Raw genomic sequence first — 16,424 nt, 5'->3', positions numbered from 1 at the left:
ATCTAAACTACACTGGGCACTGTCCCTTAGCTCTTCAGCTCAAGGCAGATGCTCTACCATTTGAGCCACAGTGCCACTTCTGGTTTTCTGAAGGAAGACATTAGATTGATGTTTATTAATAGAAGACATTAAAAGATATCTTCACTTTACTCCATATTTCCATACTCACTGAATTTTTCTATTGCTGTGTTGGAATTTTTTTAAAAGCAAAACAGGCATGCATGGTGGTTCATACTTGTAATCCCAGCACCTGGGTATCTGGGGCAGGAAGATTGTGAGTTTAAGGCCATTGTGGGCTTCATAATGAGGCCCTGTGTCCAAAAATTTGTTTTGAAGATAAAAACAAGGAGCCTGGTATGTAGATCAGTGGTAGAATATTTGTCTAACATGAGTGAAGCCCCTGGGTTCAGGTACCCAGAGCTAAAAAATTTTTTGTTGTTATCTTTTTTACAAAAGATACTTATAGGCTGGGAAGATAACTTAGTGATAGAGTGCTTGCCTAGCATGCATGAAGCCCTGGGTTCCATTCCTTAGTACCACATAAACAGAAAAAGCCTGAAGTGATGCTATGACTCAAGTGGTAGAGCACTAGTCTTGAACAGAAGATGCTCAGGGACAGTGTCCAGGCCCTGAGTTAAAGCCCCAGAACTGGCACAAAAAAAAAAAAAAAAAAAAAAAAAAGGTTCTTCGTAGCCAGGATCAGTGGCTCAAACCTATGATCCTTGGGAGACACAGATATAGTTCAACCAATGGATGGCTGTAGCAGTGTACCTATCATACAGCTAAGTAGGGAAACAAATAGGTGGATCAGAGTCCAGGCCAGCCAGGACATAGAATAAGACCCCTTCCCATCTCAGAAATAACCAAAATCCAAAATAATGGCTGAGGGTGTGGCTCAAGTAGCAAAAGTGCCTGCCTAGAGAGTACAAGGTCCTGAAGTTAACCATAATACCACTACCAAAAGAAAAAATGTTATTCTTCAATGTACAACCACCCTCAGGACAACACTTTATTCTGTAGGTGTCAAGAACTACTATGGCAGGGAATCTAGATGTTCAATAGGAGTGGAATCAGGAGTCACCATCTTTTAGGCACAGGGAACAGCTTACCTTTTGCCAAATGTCTTAATTCTGCCCGTGGCCAGGGGGCCTTTCCTAATGCATTCACTTTTACCTCTTGGAGTTTCTTTCTCTTTTCTACTTGAAAGTTTCATCTTCCTTCTCTTCTTTATTTTCTCCTTGATCTGCTTCTTGAGCTTTTTGAGGGGCTTTCTTGTGATACCTTCTCAGCCAGTTATGGTGCCTGCCTCCCCTTCCCCAGACCCTGAATCTTAATTGGAAATGGAGCTCTAGTTCCTCCATAAATATATGCACATACTTGGAGTCTTAGGCCAGAGCCCTGACTCTGAGACTTCCAACATATCAGATCCAACACTGGTCCCAAAGAAAGCAAATGGAAGCAATAAAAAAAGAGCAGAGTGATGGGAGGAAGGAAAGTTAGCTTTTCTTTAAATACGAGATAGGTACAACATGAGATTTGGGTTTAAATAGAGGAGCAACTGGGGCACGGGAAAAGAGGTGTGCTTACCTGGTCAAAGGTATAGTCTTACCGTTATCTCAGTTCTGGTCCTGGAGAAGTGGTTTTTGGGGTTGCTTCAGTAAAGCTTCCATCTATCATAAAGATGTTTATTGGGCAGCCTGGTCATTCCCCAAATCCAAGGTGACTACAAGCTTAGGGCAATGATTAATCACTAAAACTTTCAGGTGCTTTGGGGATATCCAGAATAAGACATTATATAAGATAGTAGGGCCATTAGGTTATCTTATCTTGGTCCTTTAAGTCAGGAAAGGGAATAAGATAGACTTGTTATCAGTGGGTTTGTTTGTTTATTTTAGATAGACACTACTTGAGTGAGTAACATGCCTACTATGTGCAGGGATGGGAACCAAGGGTTTAAAATGGAGACAGATGCAAAATGAGAGCAAGGATGTGAGACTTTTTCCCAGGTGAGGATTCAGTGCTTTTTAGCAAAGCAGTTTCTAAGTACTTAACATGCATGTATAGATGCATATATATTTATATGTGTACATACATATACATATATACATATATTCAGGGCATTTGGAAAAGAAACCCATTAGGAAGGGCAATGGAACAGCCAAGGCCAAGGGTCACTTTTACCATTTTACTTAGCATATAGAAATATTATTTCCCTATTCCTGCCATTGAATTGCTTGTAGATAACATGTCTACTAAAGCCTCTACTTATCTCTGTCCCAGATAGTTGGATTTGTTTTCTATTAGCTGGCCTGGCTTGTGATAAGCTAGCAGAAGTCACTATTGCCTTTCTTTTTTAATTTAGTCCTGTACACTTCTGTACAGGACTGCCTAAAGTGATCAGTTTTTGCTAGTAAGCTATCCGGGACTGAGTTAAACTTGGGAAAAAAACTGCAATTGCAGGCTCCTGCCTGTAATTCTAGCTACTCAGGAGGCTGAAGTCTGAGGATTGTGGTTCAAAGCCAGCTGAGGCAGGAAAATCCATGAGATGCTTATCTCCAATTAACTTCCAAGAAGCCAGAAATGGGAACTGTAGCTCAAGTGGTAGAGCACCAGCCTTGAGCAAAAAAAGCTAAATGACAATACCCAGGCCCTGAGTTCAAGACTCAGAGAGTAGCTGCATATGCCCACCAGTAGGTGCACGTGGGTGTGCGTGCGCGCGTGCATGTGCGTGCGAGCGCGCGCGCACACACACACACACAAATACCATGGAGACAGAAGATAACATTTATATATTTGTTTAAATGCATAATGTGTATACATTTAAAGGAGATCTGTATTGCCTTAATACAAAAGTATGAGTCTGGCAGGGTAGAAAATTTGGGTATCTAAAGCCACAGCAGCTATGAGGAGTTACTGATGTCCATCTCATCTTCTTTCAGGCCAATGAACTTCCAGCAGAACTAACCAAAAATGAACACATACTGCATCTCCTCCGTAGTAAAGAAGGACACAGGAAGAGCTAACTTAGTTCCATTTTACACAGAAAGCTAGAAACCTTAACCATATTGTCCCAAAACAAATGGCTTTCAAACAGTGCTAGAAATTCTTTGAAGAAATAATATACTCAGAATGTCTGCCCTGCGGGTCCCTGGCTGATAGCTGTGCTTTGAGCACAGATTCAGGAACAGGAGAGCTCAGGGGTCCCCTTCCCTCACTCTCAGTGGGCTTCTCACACGATCCTATAACCCAAGTCCAGGCCAGGCGTTGTCACCGATTCTACATTTGCAACTATACTAACTTGGTTCTCTCAGTTAAAACTTGAAGTTGGACAGGGTTTTCAGAATTAAGCAAAGACACAGAAAGTTTTGTCCCTTTGAGAGAATGAATGGTTGACTCAATGAATTGCTGCACTTTTGTTTTGTGTGCCATGTAGATGTGCTAAAATGTATAGGTTCATCATGTTTTACAAAATCTATGTATGTCATTTCTTCTTCCCCCTAAAGATCATAGCCATAATTAATGCAAATCGATGATGTGCAGGCATACTTTAGTCAAGGGCCACTTCCAACATCCCATCAGGTGCTTCACAAAGATGGACGGTTGAATTATAGAAAAGACAAATTGTATGCTTGTTAACCTGAAGCTTACTCCTGAAGTATAAAATCATTTACTTAACTTTGTCGGTATGTTAGGAAACCAGTGAAAATTTAGAAACTGGAAATTACACATCACAGGAAATAGAAGCCCTGTCTCTTTGAGCTTTTATTTTGGTGCCAGTTTTGGTTCTAGTAAGTAGACCTAATATGCTCTGAAATCTTAAGCTTCCAACACTGCATTGCTTGATAGAATGGCTTTGAAATCATATTATATGTAAATCTAATGTATTGCTGGAGTGTAAGTAATAAAAGATGATTGCTAGTATTTAATAAGTGTTCATCTCTGCATGTTCTTGGGTTGATTCAAGGAGTCTTCTATTGGAATTATTTCTTTGAAGGAGGTCACTAAAATTTATAATCAGTGCACTTGATAATCAATGGTGTCTAACTGTCTCTGTCAGTGCCTAACTACACACACAATAAAAGTTAATCAACACTAGTATCATTTCTCTTATTTTTCTTGCTTTATGATGTTCTATTGTAATTTCCAGACAATGTTCTATGTGAATTCATGTTATGATGGAGGGAAACTGAATCACCAAGTTTTGTTTAACCAAAATGAAGAAGTACTAAATGCATTCTCTGTAAGTCAGTAAAGTATGGAATATAATTTTTTAATTAAAAGATACTCTCAAAATTGTTTAGGATTAATTCATTAAAAGCTTTATTTGAAACATTATCATAAGCAAAGCCACTAATGAGCCATCTACAGCTCTCCAAGATAGCTATGGCCTCAGTAGCTCTGCAAAAATCTACAGTCTCATTTCTTTTCTTTCTTTCTTTCTGTCTGTCTGTCTGTCTGTCTTCCTTCCTTCCTTCCTTCATCCCTTTCTTTCTTTCTTTCTTTCTTTCCTGTCTTTCTTCTTTTTTTTTTGAAAGTGCTGATCACCAATTCAACACTAGTGAATTTAGCCTCTCTACTGCTAGTACAAGCCTGCCCCACCCTGCAAGGTTCTTACTTTAATTTCAAGATAAGAGATTAGAAAGCTCTCAAAACATCAAACATAAACATTCTGCTAGCTTAAAAGCAGTGCCAATTTCCTCACTGACAGACTTTTATTCTGCAGTTATTCATATACACATTTTTCCCATATGGGAATTTTAAAAACCTATATCCATTTTGAAGAAGAAAATAATGTGGCCTTAAATGCTTTATATTTTTCCCTTTAGTTAACCATTATAGCAAAAATAGTTGTTGAGCACTGATTCAAAACAAAACACTAGTAGGGTTACTAACAACAAAGTTACAAAAGATAGAATAACAAACAATGCTTTTTACTAAAATATGTTGTCCTTGGTCTATTCCTTATATTGTTTTAGGTGGCTAATGTTCTTGAATAATATCAGGGTGGTAAAAATGAACCTAGTAGCTTTAACAATATTTAATGGAGGCTTTCTTGCTATAGGTAAGAGATCTGGTTTAGAAGGATCACACCTAACCTAGATGAGATTATAATATGAAGTTTGTCTGGGAAGAGGATTAAATGCCTACCAAAGACAGAAAAAAAAGGTCTATTATTTAAAAATTGTATTTTAGTTTGTACACATATAAGTGATACTTTATGTTCATCTAATTCACAATTCAGTGAACTCTGTATCCTAAGACTTAAAGCTGCCAATTCCTATGCAAATCATCTGCATAACTGAACTACAAAAGATTATCAGGATATGTTTATTTGATAACACATTCCATTTTGTAGTTGCAAATAAAGCTAATATACTACCCAATTTGCCTTTGCTGCTTTTTTCCGGTCTTTCAGTTAACAGTTACTTCTAATGGAATACAATTTTTAGAGCAATTACTACAACTCTGTTAATAAAATAAATTGACATTTGGGATCCTGAAGGGACTTAGGATTTTGTTATTTCTACTATAGAGAACATTTAGTTTTCATTCAGGAAAGAAACAAAAACCCTGGGCTACTCACAAAGACATTGAAATGGAAAGCTCCTAATGTCCATTTCTGTGTCTATGATGCCCACTCCACATCCACAAGTCCTGGTGGTGGTATTCTCTTATGAAATCGCTGATGACTTTGCAGAACTTCAGGTGTCAGAAGCAACACTGGGAACCTGGAAAAGCCCCTCATGGCTGTTTTGGCTTTCTCTCTTCCTATCCACCTCTACAACCACAGGAAGCACTGCTCATTGTTAACCACCCTGGGAGGGATACCTACAGGAAATCAGCACCTCCAGATATCAAGCTTCCTGCAGTTACACTGAGATGGCTGCAATTGGAGATGGGGGCCTACTGGATAGAGGGATGAAAAACTGAGTTCCTACCTTTAAAACAAGATGGTTTGGGTGCCTGAGTTAGCAGAATTTTACAGGTTCAGGTTTACTGGGAATGTGTTGCAGATTATTTTCTTAATAATCACAGATTATTACTGTAGCAACAGTTTAAAAAAAGCAAAAACTAATATTTGTAAAGGGATAGGTAGGTGCTAAGCACTTGGCTAGGATTGTCTCATCCACCTTCTACCACAATCCATCGTGCTATATGAGGATTTTTCATGTCTCTGTCCCACATTAGCTCATGTCCTTGTCCTTCAAAATATGGAAGTGGGAAAAAAGGACACAAGTTATATGCTGCTGTGTTTCAAACATGGTTTGTCCCCTCCAAATCTCATACTGAGAAAATTCTTCAACACAACAGTATTAGTGTGTGTGTGTGTGTGTGTGTGTGTGTGTGTATGTGTGTGTTGGTCCTGGGCTTGAACTTACTGCCTGGGCTCTACCAATTGAGCCATAGCTCCATTTCCAGCTTTTTTGGTGTATGTATAATTGAAGATAAGAGTCTCATGGAAGGGGAATAAGAGGGAGGGAAAGTGGGAGAAAAATGAGGGAGGGGGTAACAAGTTCAACAAGAAAGGTACTCACTACCTTCCATATGTAACTGTAACCCCTCTGTGTATCACCTTGACAATAAAATTAAATTTAGGGGGCTGGGAAGGTGGCTCAGGGGTAGAGCGCTTGCCTTGCATGCCTGAGGCCCTGGGTTCGATTCCTCAGCACCACATAAGCAAAAAGAAAAAAGCCGGAAGTGGCGCTGTGGCTCAAGTGGTAGAGTGCTAGCCTTGAGCTGAAGAGCTGAGGGACAGCGCCCAGGCCCAGAGTTCAGGCCCCACGACCGGACCAAAAAAAAAAAAAATTAAATTAAAAAAAAATTTTTTTAAAAAGTTCAAAAATTACAGATTAAAATAAGTATATAAAATTTAAAAAGCAGTCTCATGGACTTTCCTTCCCTGTGCTGGCTTTGAACCATGATCTTCCTATCTCGGCCTCCTCTAAGTAGCAAGGATGACAGGCATGAGCTACTAGTGCCTAACACAACAATATTGGGAATTTCATTTTAGATTGCACACATGTAAATGATTCATGTTACTATTATATAGGTAGTTGTACAAAATTATTTTAATTCAATATGTCAATTTATGAGTACAATGCAGTTTGATCAATGTCACCCCTTAAACCGTTCTGCCCCCATGATTCTTTAATGTTAATCTAATTTGCAATTTTGTTAGCTCAGTATCCTCAGAGATAAAACTGGCAGTTCCTATGCAAATCATCTGTGTAATTGAATTGCAGAAGATTTTCATTACACACATGTGTTTGATGACATAGATGACCTTGTAATTCAATGGGGCCTGGTAGGAGGTGACTGGGGCAGGCCAGATGATGGTCATCAAAAGGACTGTGACAGATCTGATCTTCAGTCAGGTAAGTCTCAGAGGGGGACATTAGGGTTGTTAATAAAGAGCCCCTCCCCAGTCACTTCCCTTTTTTCATTTGTGCCAGTCTGGAGGCCTGAACCAAGGATCTAAGCCATCTCTGAACTAGGACTACAGGTGTGAGCCATGGGAGCTGAGCTCTCTTCCTTTCTTATGATCTCTTCTACAAGCACTACTCTGCACTTGCTTGTGCCCCACTGTGTGATACCATCTGCCATGTTTTAATGTATCCAGAAGAAAGATCACCTTTTTGGGGCCTTCAAACTGTGAATTAAAGAAACCTCTTTTCTTTATAAACCCTCAGTCTCAGGTATGCTGTTATAGCAACACAAAACATACCAAGACATATACTCTATAGGAAAAATTAAAATAATTTAATATCCCCCTGGACTCTCCTGCCAGGCTGCCTTTTCCCTCTGCTTACTCTACTGAACACAATGAGGTAAATTAGTAACAGAAAGTTTCCACAGGCTTCCCGACTGTCCTTAGCCCTTAATCTAAAAACTATGTAATTAGTCTGAAAAGTCTTAGAATTTTTTTCCTTGCACTCTTCCCAGCCTATCTTACACTTATTTTTGTCAATAATTTATAAGACAATTTTAAAATATAAACGTATGATGACATGTTTTCATAAATAAAGGAAGCTAACTAAGGCCTTTCATTCTTTTTTTTTCGTCGTTCATGGGGCCTGAACTCGGCCTGGGTGCTGTCCTTCAGCTCTTCAGCTCAAGGTCAGTGCTCTACCACTTGAGCCACAGTGCTACTTCCAGCTTTTTCTGCTTATGTGGTGCTGAGGAATTGAACCCAGGGCCTCATGCATGCAAGGCAAGCACTCTACCACTGAGCCACCTTCCCAACCCAGGTCTTTTATTCTTTGGTGTCTTGTTAGCTTCATCTCTGTCAACAGAAAGAATGACTTCTGCTGTCTTCTCTCCCTACTAGAAAATAACTCTTTAGTCTTCAATGAAGGAAAATGTGGTTATTGTTACTATTTGATGCAGTTAAAGTTTTAACAATGGTCTTAGGGGGGCTGGGAAAGTGGCTTAGTAGTTAAGTGCTTACCTAGAATGCATGAAGCCCTGGGTTCCATTCCTTAGTACCACATAAACAGAAAAAGCCAGAAATGGTGCTGTGGCTCAAATTATACAGTGCTAGCCTTGAGCAGAAGATGCTCAGGATAGTGCCCAGGCCCTGAGTTCAAGTCCCAGCACTGGCAAAAAAGAAAGAAAAAGATAAAAAGGTCTTACAAAACTGATTAAAGGAATCAGATCCCCTATTTTAGAAAAGATCTGACCAAAAACCACCCTCAGGTAAAGGAAAATGTGTTGCCTGACAGAATCCATTTAAAACCCTCAGTGCTAAACTACAAAATTTTTCTCCACTCACTGGAGTGGAAGTTACACAATTTATGTGTGACTCAATTAACCAATTCAAGTGCTTTTCTAGGATGACTAACACTTCTCCATAAAGCTGATGAGCAGTGCCCTAAGTCTGAGTCAGTCATAACCATTCCCACTAAAAGTCATGAGTTATAGCTGTAAGCTGTTTTCAATAAAGATGTCTATAAAATTCAGCTAGTTAAGTAAGGGTTTGGGTTTTTGAGTTTGTGTTTGTTTTTTGTGTTGTGTGCCAGTCCTGGAACTTGAACTCAGGGCCAAGGTGCTCTTTCTGAGCTTTTGTCCTCAAGGCTCATGTTCTACAGCTCCATTTATGACTTTTTTTGGTGGTTAATTGGAGACAAGAGTCTCCTGGACTTGCCTGCTTGGCTGGCTTCAACCTATGATCCTCCAATCTTAGCCTCTTGAGTAGCTAGGATCAGGTGTGAGCCACCAGTGCCTAGCCAAAGTCACCTTTAAAAATATGAAAGTATTTTATTCTCACTTATATTCTCACTTATATTTATATTAAGGAAATACAAATTAAAGATCTCAATTGTGCTGGCATTACAGGCATGTACCACCATGTCCAAAACAATACTTTCAAAAATAAGAAATAAAAGAAATTACAGATTCTATTTTTCAACAGATTCTATTTCTCTGAATGGCAAACTGTTGGTGTTGAGGATGGGGGCAAGGACTCAGATATTCCCAAATATTGTTGACACGAGTATAAGCTACACTTTCTTTGAAAGTCAATTTGGCAATAATCAAACTTTAGATGTAGATTTCTTCTGGTCCAACAATATAAAATTTTGTGTAGGGCATGGTGGTACATGCCTGTAATCCCATCTACTTGGGAGGCTGATGCAGAAAGATTATAAATTTGAGGCCAAACTTGGCAACTCTGCCAAACCCTGTCTCAAAATAAAAACAGATAAGGATGTAACTCTTGCCTAGCATGAGCAAGGCCCCGGTTCAAAACACAGTACTGGAAAAAGAAAAAAAAAAACTTTGTTTAAAATAGATTGTTGCACAGATTTAAGCACAAAGCTGTTCAGTACATAATTGTTTCCAATAACAGTGTCAAACTAAATGTCCACAAAGAGATTGATTAAATAAATTATGTAATGGATCAAAAACTATTAACATGTATATTTTGAGCTTTCCCCTTCCATTTGCCAGCTAAACAGAATTTTGCCTTGGGTCAATTTTCCTCTCTCTCCACAAGGGAAATACTCAATAGCTTTTAGACTTTGATGCAGAATCACAAAAGCAAAGAGCACAGAAAGTGCAGACAAGCACAGGAGCATGAGGAAGTATACAGAAAGTAAAATTCAAGAGTTGTTATTGGGATGACACATGTACACATGTAACCAGAAGTACAAGTAGAGAAACTGAGTTGTTCTGAGATACTTGTTGGTTTGGTGATCTGGGTTATATGAATCTACCTTCAGAAGTGTTTAGTATACTCAAGAATATCTTAAAAGTAATGAGGCACAAAAACATTTTACTAAATGTGAAAAAGCAAGATGAAACGGGATCTCTTACTTAGTTTAAACATCCACATATTATATCTACAATGTTTTCAACGACATCATTTTCTAAAAGATGCTTAATACACATTTATGAAGGCCCGTAAGAATAATTTCATTCCTCCTTATGTTTTTTTTTCTTTCTCCTGAGATCAACATTGAAAAGTGCTCAGAAAAGGAGTGGTACTGAATATTGTCAAATATTTGGTACTATTGGGGTTTGATTTACAGCCTCATATTTCCTAGGCAGGTAGGTACTTTACCAATCGCATTACTCTACAGACCTTTTGTGTTGTTACTTTCAATATAGGATCTCACTTTATGCCCAGACCGGCCTAGACTGCAGTCCTCCTATTTTTGTTTCCCAGAATTAGTGGGATGACAAGCACCTGCCATTGAATGCAGCTATTGGTTAAAACACCAACTTTTTGTTGCCTGAGCTGGACTCAAACCACAATCCCCTAATCTCTCATTTACCAGTAGCTTTACAAGCTTGAGCTACAAACAAATAAAAAACAACAAACACTTTTAAAGTTTCTACCATACTAATATATGCCAGAATATAGATCATTCATCACAAAGGGATTATGAGTGGTTTTGGTCTCTAAACTTTTGTGTATTTTCAAAGTTTCTTCCATAAATAACAGATTACTTAACCAGTTTGTTTTAGGGACTTCCAAATTAGTGAGGGGGTAAAGTGTCAGAAATGGGGTGGTTTACTTTTTTTTAAGTATTTCCTAGGATTTTGGATATAGTTGAAGCTGTACAAAAGACTGGGACCCAGAAAAAGACATGTCTAACAGATCTTTTTAATTATGGTTTTGATGAATGGGGGACATAAAAATTTCTGTCTATCCCAGAAATGTGTCTTATAGTGCTTGAAATTCCCTTTACGCAAGTTAATTATTTAACAAAGGTAGCTTTATGTCCCATAAAACTTTGCTAAAATTGGAAGGCTCTTACTCAACCAGTATCTTCAAAATCATTGCATAAGAGGTTTCTGAACTTCAGTGTGCAATGGAATCACCTGAACAACTTGTTTGGATAGTTTGGGGGACTTTTTCCTTTTTTTTGTGTGTGCATGCATGCATACATGCATGTGTGTGTGTGTGTCCATGTGTGTGTGTGTGTCTGTGTCTATATCTGTGTATCTGTACTGTGGCTTGAACTCAGGGCCTGGTTGCTCTGTACCTTAGCTTTTTTGCTAAAGGCTGGCCTTCTACCACTTGACTCACTTCCACTTCTGGCTTTTGGTGGTTAATTGGAGATAACCTGAGCTGGCTTTGAACCTTGATCCTCAGATCTTAACTTCCTCAATAGATGGGATTACAGGTAGAATGGTTTGTTAAAACATACACAGAGGTAGACTCATCCTCACAGTATCTTGATTCAAAAGGGTTCAGAAGGGGCTTAAGAATTCAAATTTCGGGCTAGGAATGTGGCTTAGTGGTAGAGTGCTTGCCTAGCATGCATGAAGCCTTGGATTTGATTCCATAGTACCACAAAAACAAAAAAAGCCAGAAGTGGTGCTGTGGCTCAAGTGGTAGAGTACTACTAGCCTTAAGCAAAAGAAGCTCACGGATAGTGCCCAGACCCTGAGTTCAAGCCCCAGGACTGGCAAAAAAAAAAATGAATTCAAATTTCTGCTAAGCTTCCAGAAAATGCTACTGCTGGTGCTGTGGCCACACTTTGAGACTCTTTGCGTTGAGTCACATTACTGTGTTATAGGGGAACCATCAACAGTCAGAGCCAGGGAAGTTGGGAGTACAGATAAGGGCCAGAGGGTCTTCACCCAAAATCTAAGACTGAAGAGGAAATACTTATAGTTTCACTGCAGGGCAAGTAGTCAGTTGGCCATCTCTGGAATAAAGAAGTAAGAAGGCAATAATTGAAATTGTGCCTAGTAGAATAGGGAGTCAAAAAACACTTTCATTGTAATCCTACCTAGGGCTGTGATAGTTATTGCTTCACAAGGACATTTGCTCTTTTCACTGTCAAAGAATTTCTGCTGTTGAGAAAAAGATTACCTACAGCTGGGATCCTTTAATCCTCAGGAGGTGGAGATCTGAGAACCATGGTGTATGGTTCAAAGTCAGCCTGGGCAGCAAAGTCTGTGAGACAAAGTTTGTGAGATTCTTAATCTCCAATTAACCACCAAAAAACCAGATGTGGTGCTGTGACTTAAGTGGTAGAGTATTAACCTTGAGCAAAAAAGCCAAGGACAGCCCTGAGTACAAGCCCCTGCCCTCAGAGAAAGAAAAAGTAATTACTTTCATTTTTTTTTGTAATGCTGGTGCTTTTTAATGGTTGGAATAACTGGAATATAAAGGAAAATGTTACCAGAAATGAATGCAAGAAAAGTACAAACCCAAAATATATAATAATGCATGACTCTAAAACGAAGATGCCAAGTTTTATGTTATTTATTTGTTGGTACCTTCTTTTGCCTAGAACCTAAAACTATTAGCTGTGGTCAAACTTCCCTGGGGTTCAAGTTGGTGGTCAAGCTGTCCCATCGGGCTCAGTGCTAGGCGCGGGTGAGCCAGCAGGTGGTGCGATTTCGCGCTTTTCCCGCTTTTCCCAAACGAGGCCCGAGTTGACAGTAAACAAACCGGGTGTCCGCAGCGCTCCTGGCCCCGCCCCGCCCCGCCCCACTCGGACCACCACCGTCTGGCCACCGCACGTCACCGCCACCAGCCTGGCTGGAGGGTGGCTATTGAGTAAGTGAGCGTGGAAGAACTTGCTTCGAGTACTGACTGGAGTCACAATAAGCAAACATTCCACTGAGAAATGAGGTCCTCATGGGGCAAAAGCTCCCACGCTGTCCTGACCCACTCGAACCCTGGAAGGAAAAACGGGGTGCCTGAACAAGCGAAAGCATTAAGACCAGAGAGTGCTCCATCTATCCCAGAAACAGCCTCCCAGTCCGGATTCCAACAGTCTACTCGCCCAAATCTGCGGGACCCTCGCCTCAGGGGGCGATCCTAGGAACTTCTGGCCGGATCACCCAAGGCTCTCCCGCCACCTGCGCCTCGGCACTTTTGGGGTCTGGCTCCGCCCCCCGACCAGCAGGCCCCGCCCACACGATCTAGACCCCACCCCTCAAGGCTGTCCCAGAACTCGCTTGATGCCGAGGCCCCGCCCAGAAAGGGAGGAGCCGACACCCCCTCGGTCTTGCCTGAGCTGCGCGCGCACCCCGCCGCCGCCTGCGTCTGCTTGCTCCCCAGTCAGGCGCCGGTCCCGAAACAACCCGGGGAAGTGAAGCGACCGCCCGGGCGATTGGAGGAGGGAACCGAACCCGCAGAGGTCCGCAGGCCAGCGCGGCCGCAGCATGAAGGCGCGAGGCCCGGCCCTGGGCCTCCTGCTGCTGCTGCTTTGTCGGGCGCAGGTGAGCGAACGCCGGCGACCCGGACGGGCCGTGGCGGGGCCGAGCGGAGCTTCCCCGGCGCGGGCAGCCTGGGCGTGGGGCTTGAGGCGCGCGGGAGGCCCGGGTCTGGGAGGTTGGTCTTGGGGTGCCGTCCCCGCGCTCGGCCCACTGCAAGGTCTATAGGCGCCTCGCTCTACCCTACGGCGTGGAAGGCGGCGACATCTGGGCACTTATCTGCTCATTTTGATACGAGTTGTGCAGGGAATTAAGAGACCTGATGAGGGCTTGCACGTTGTTGAAATCAGGTCCTGGCCTGCTGACATGAAGAAACAACTTGTGATCCCACTTAACTTGGGCAGCAGAAAATGACAGTCTGGGTCTGACTATCCATCCCAGGCCAAGAACTCTCCTAACTGACATTTGAGAGGAATTGTTCCCCCCCCCCCCCCCCCCCCCCCGTCCACAGACCTCCCCCTCAATTAAAGCTTGGAGTCTTGGGAACAGCCCCCTCCCTCCAGGCTAGGCTCCTTGAGCCTGCCCACACTCCTGTCTGGACAGTGCAGTTTTGCTTTGCTGCAGCTGTGCTTCGCATTACTCAACCTGCCCCTATTTCAGTCCGCTGTGGCCATCCTTGAATTCTTGCTCTGAGATCAGCAACTTGCTAGTACCTGCACCTGGTGACCAGAAAGAATCCAGTAACAACGGTGTCAGCTGTGATCACCTAATTCCCCCATTTAGGATGTAGGGATCAGAGGGAAGCAGAACAAAAGAGATATGGCCCTTAGCCATGGTTAACTACTTGCATATGTAGAATTTAAGTTTGTAAGTAGGTAGAACATGAATTGATTTAAAAAGTCTGGTCACTTTTTGTTCCCTTTCCTTTTCTGAGGAAGAAAGTATAAGAGGAGGTGAGGTAAGGCAACAAAATTTATACAGCAACCAACTGCCCCTAGTGCCTTATGTAAGTCAGTTTGAACTGTAAAGAGTGCAGGAGACTGTGGTGCTAGTGATGCCACTGGTGCTACTGGTCATCATCTGTAATCCTAACCACTCAGGAGGCTGAGATCTGAGGATCAAGGTTCTAAGACAGCCTGGGAAGGAAAGTCCATGAGACTCATATCAAGTTAACACAGAAGTAGAGGTGTTGTTCAAGTGGTAAAGCAGCAGCCTTAAGTGAAAAAGTTAAGAGATAGGATCCAAGCCCTGCATTTGAGCCCTAGTACCAGCATGATAAATAGTGTAAGTTATTTTTATTTTGGGGTACTGAGGAGTGAACCCAGAGTCCTGTTCTTCACCACTTGAGCTACAGACCTATCTCTTTCAGTTTGTATTTTGTTTTTGACATAGATCTTGCTACTTTGCTATGGTTGGCTTCTAGCCAGATCTCATCTAGCCTCCACCTCTCAAATAGATGGACATGCAGGTGTGTGCTACCACACCCAGCCTTGCAGGTTACTGCTTATGTTTTTGGTTTTGTTTTTTAATGTCTCAAGAATCTGAGGCCCACAAAGACAAATCCCCTTGTCACAATTAGCTGGTGAAGGATGAAGCCTGGAACTATCTTGACCACCCTGTTACCTTTTTCTTAGCATAGGAGCCTAGAGAGATGTTGGACTGTTTGTGTGTGCCTGCAGTTTTCTCTTTGAAATGTGTGAGGGTGGAGGCCGAGGAATGCCTAAAGATGTGGGTGCTAATTAAACCAGGATGAAAGAGTGAGTCTCTGCGAATTTGCCTCATGCCCACTAACTGGCCTGCAGTAATGACAGAGTAGTGAATCAGACAGAGGGAAGGGCAAACTAAGGAGTTCCATGGACTAGAAAATCCATCTTTTAAAAACCTCCAGGTAGGTAGGGCTCAGAAGGGGATAGATATTGTTCATCCAGGGCTTAGACCCATGGGATAGGAATCCCCAGCTGGGTGGACTTGCAGAAAAGCACACTTCAAAAATCAAGATGAACCCAGAGATGTCTAGTTGGGAGGGAAAGCAGAAGAAAAATGAGATTGGGATGGTCATGGGATCTAGCTGTGAGATCACTCAACAGCTCTGTGGCTTTGGGCATTTAATCTCAACTGTTTCTTGCGAAGATAAATATCTCAGAGAATTACTGGAATTAAGTAACAAGGATATAGAGAGACTTTATCACTGTGCCTGATAACTCAAGAAATAGCAATTATTTGCCTTTGAGGAAGTAAATGGTTGAGAAAGTACAACCATTTGGCAGGCTTCACTTTATAAAGCAGCTTTAACTTAGTCTCTGCAATGCTTTTACCTCAAGGTAGTATCCAAGGCTGATGGCCCCATGAATGCATCTTCCAGGGCATTTGGAATAAGTCGGAGGTTGATTGTGAATCTCCTGTGAAATACCTGAAAATAATCTCAACTAGGTCTTAGCTAAAAGTTAAGAAAGTTAGCTCCTGCCTAGAGGCTTTTACTGTATCTGAACTGTTGGGGGTGAAGCCTGGAAGCTAAATAGATGGGAAGAGAGGTATCAGCTTTTAGAATTCACACCAATAACACAGCAACTCATCAGGTTGATGAGTCTGGACACTCACAAAATTGCCTTGGAATTGTATTTGAAAGTCAGAAATACATTTAGAGGAGATCTTTATTTTTATCAATTTTAACTATTTACAGTTGGTGAACTAACATTAGAGGGCGTGCCTTTAAAGCATTGCCAGCCAAATAATATATGAAGTTTTGATAAACAAGCTATGATTTTTATAAGCTTTTTCTTGAGGAACTTGGAATTGATTGAGGT

The 16,424-nt window shown here is 41.5% G+C and overlaps 2 protein-coding genes across 2 annotated transcripts in view; both read left to right on the top strand.

Annotated features, from left to right (window-relative positions):
* Ankrd29 (ankyrin repeat domain 29) overlaps positions 1-4,429 on the top strand; it is a 57,434-nt gene extending 53,005 nt beyond the window's left edge. The window contains exon 10 of the mRNA XM_042675210.1: positions 2,940-4,429. Coding sequence (XP_042531144.1) covers positions 2,940-3,023 — 84 coding nt within the window. The 3' untranslated portion in view covers positions 3,024-4,429. The remainder of the gene's footprint in view (positions 1-2,939) is intronic.
* Positions 4,430-13,529: 9,100 nt separating this feature from the next.
* Positions 13,530-16,424, top strand: part of Npc1 (NPC intracellular cholesterol transporter 1) — a 57,414-nt gene continuing 54,519 nt past the window's right edge. The window contains exon 1 of the mRNA XM_042675026.1: positions 13,530-13,686. Within this exon, the coding sequence (XP_042530960.1) occupies positions 13,630-13,686 (57 nt within the window). The 5' untranslated portion in view covers positions 13,530-13,629. The remainder of the gene's footprint in view (positions 13,687-16,424) is intronic.

This window comes from Dipodomys spectabilis, unplaced genomic scaffold (genome assembly GCF_019054845.1).
Source record: "Dipodomys spectabilis isolate Male_0828 unplaced genomic scaffold, ASM1905484v1 ptg000024l, whole genome shotgun sequence".
NCBI classification, from domain to species: domain Eukaryota; kingdom Metazoa; phylum Chordata; class Mammalia; order Rodentia; family Heteromyidae; genus Dipodomys; species Dipodomys spectabilis.
Note: the sequence above shows the minus strand (reverse complement) of the source record. Positions and strands in the feature narration are given on the sequence as shown.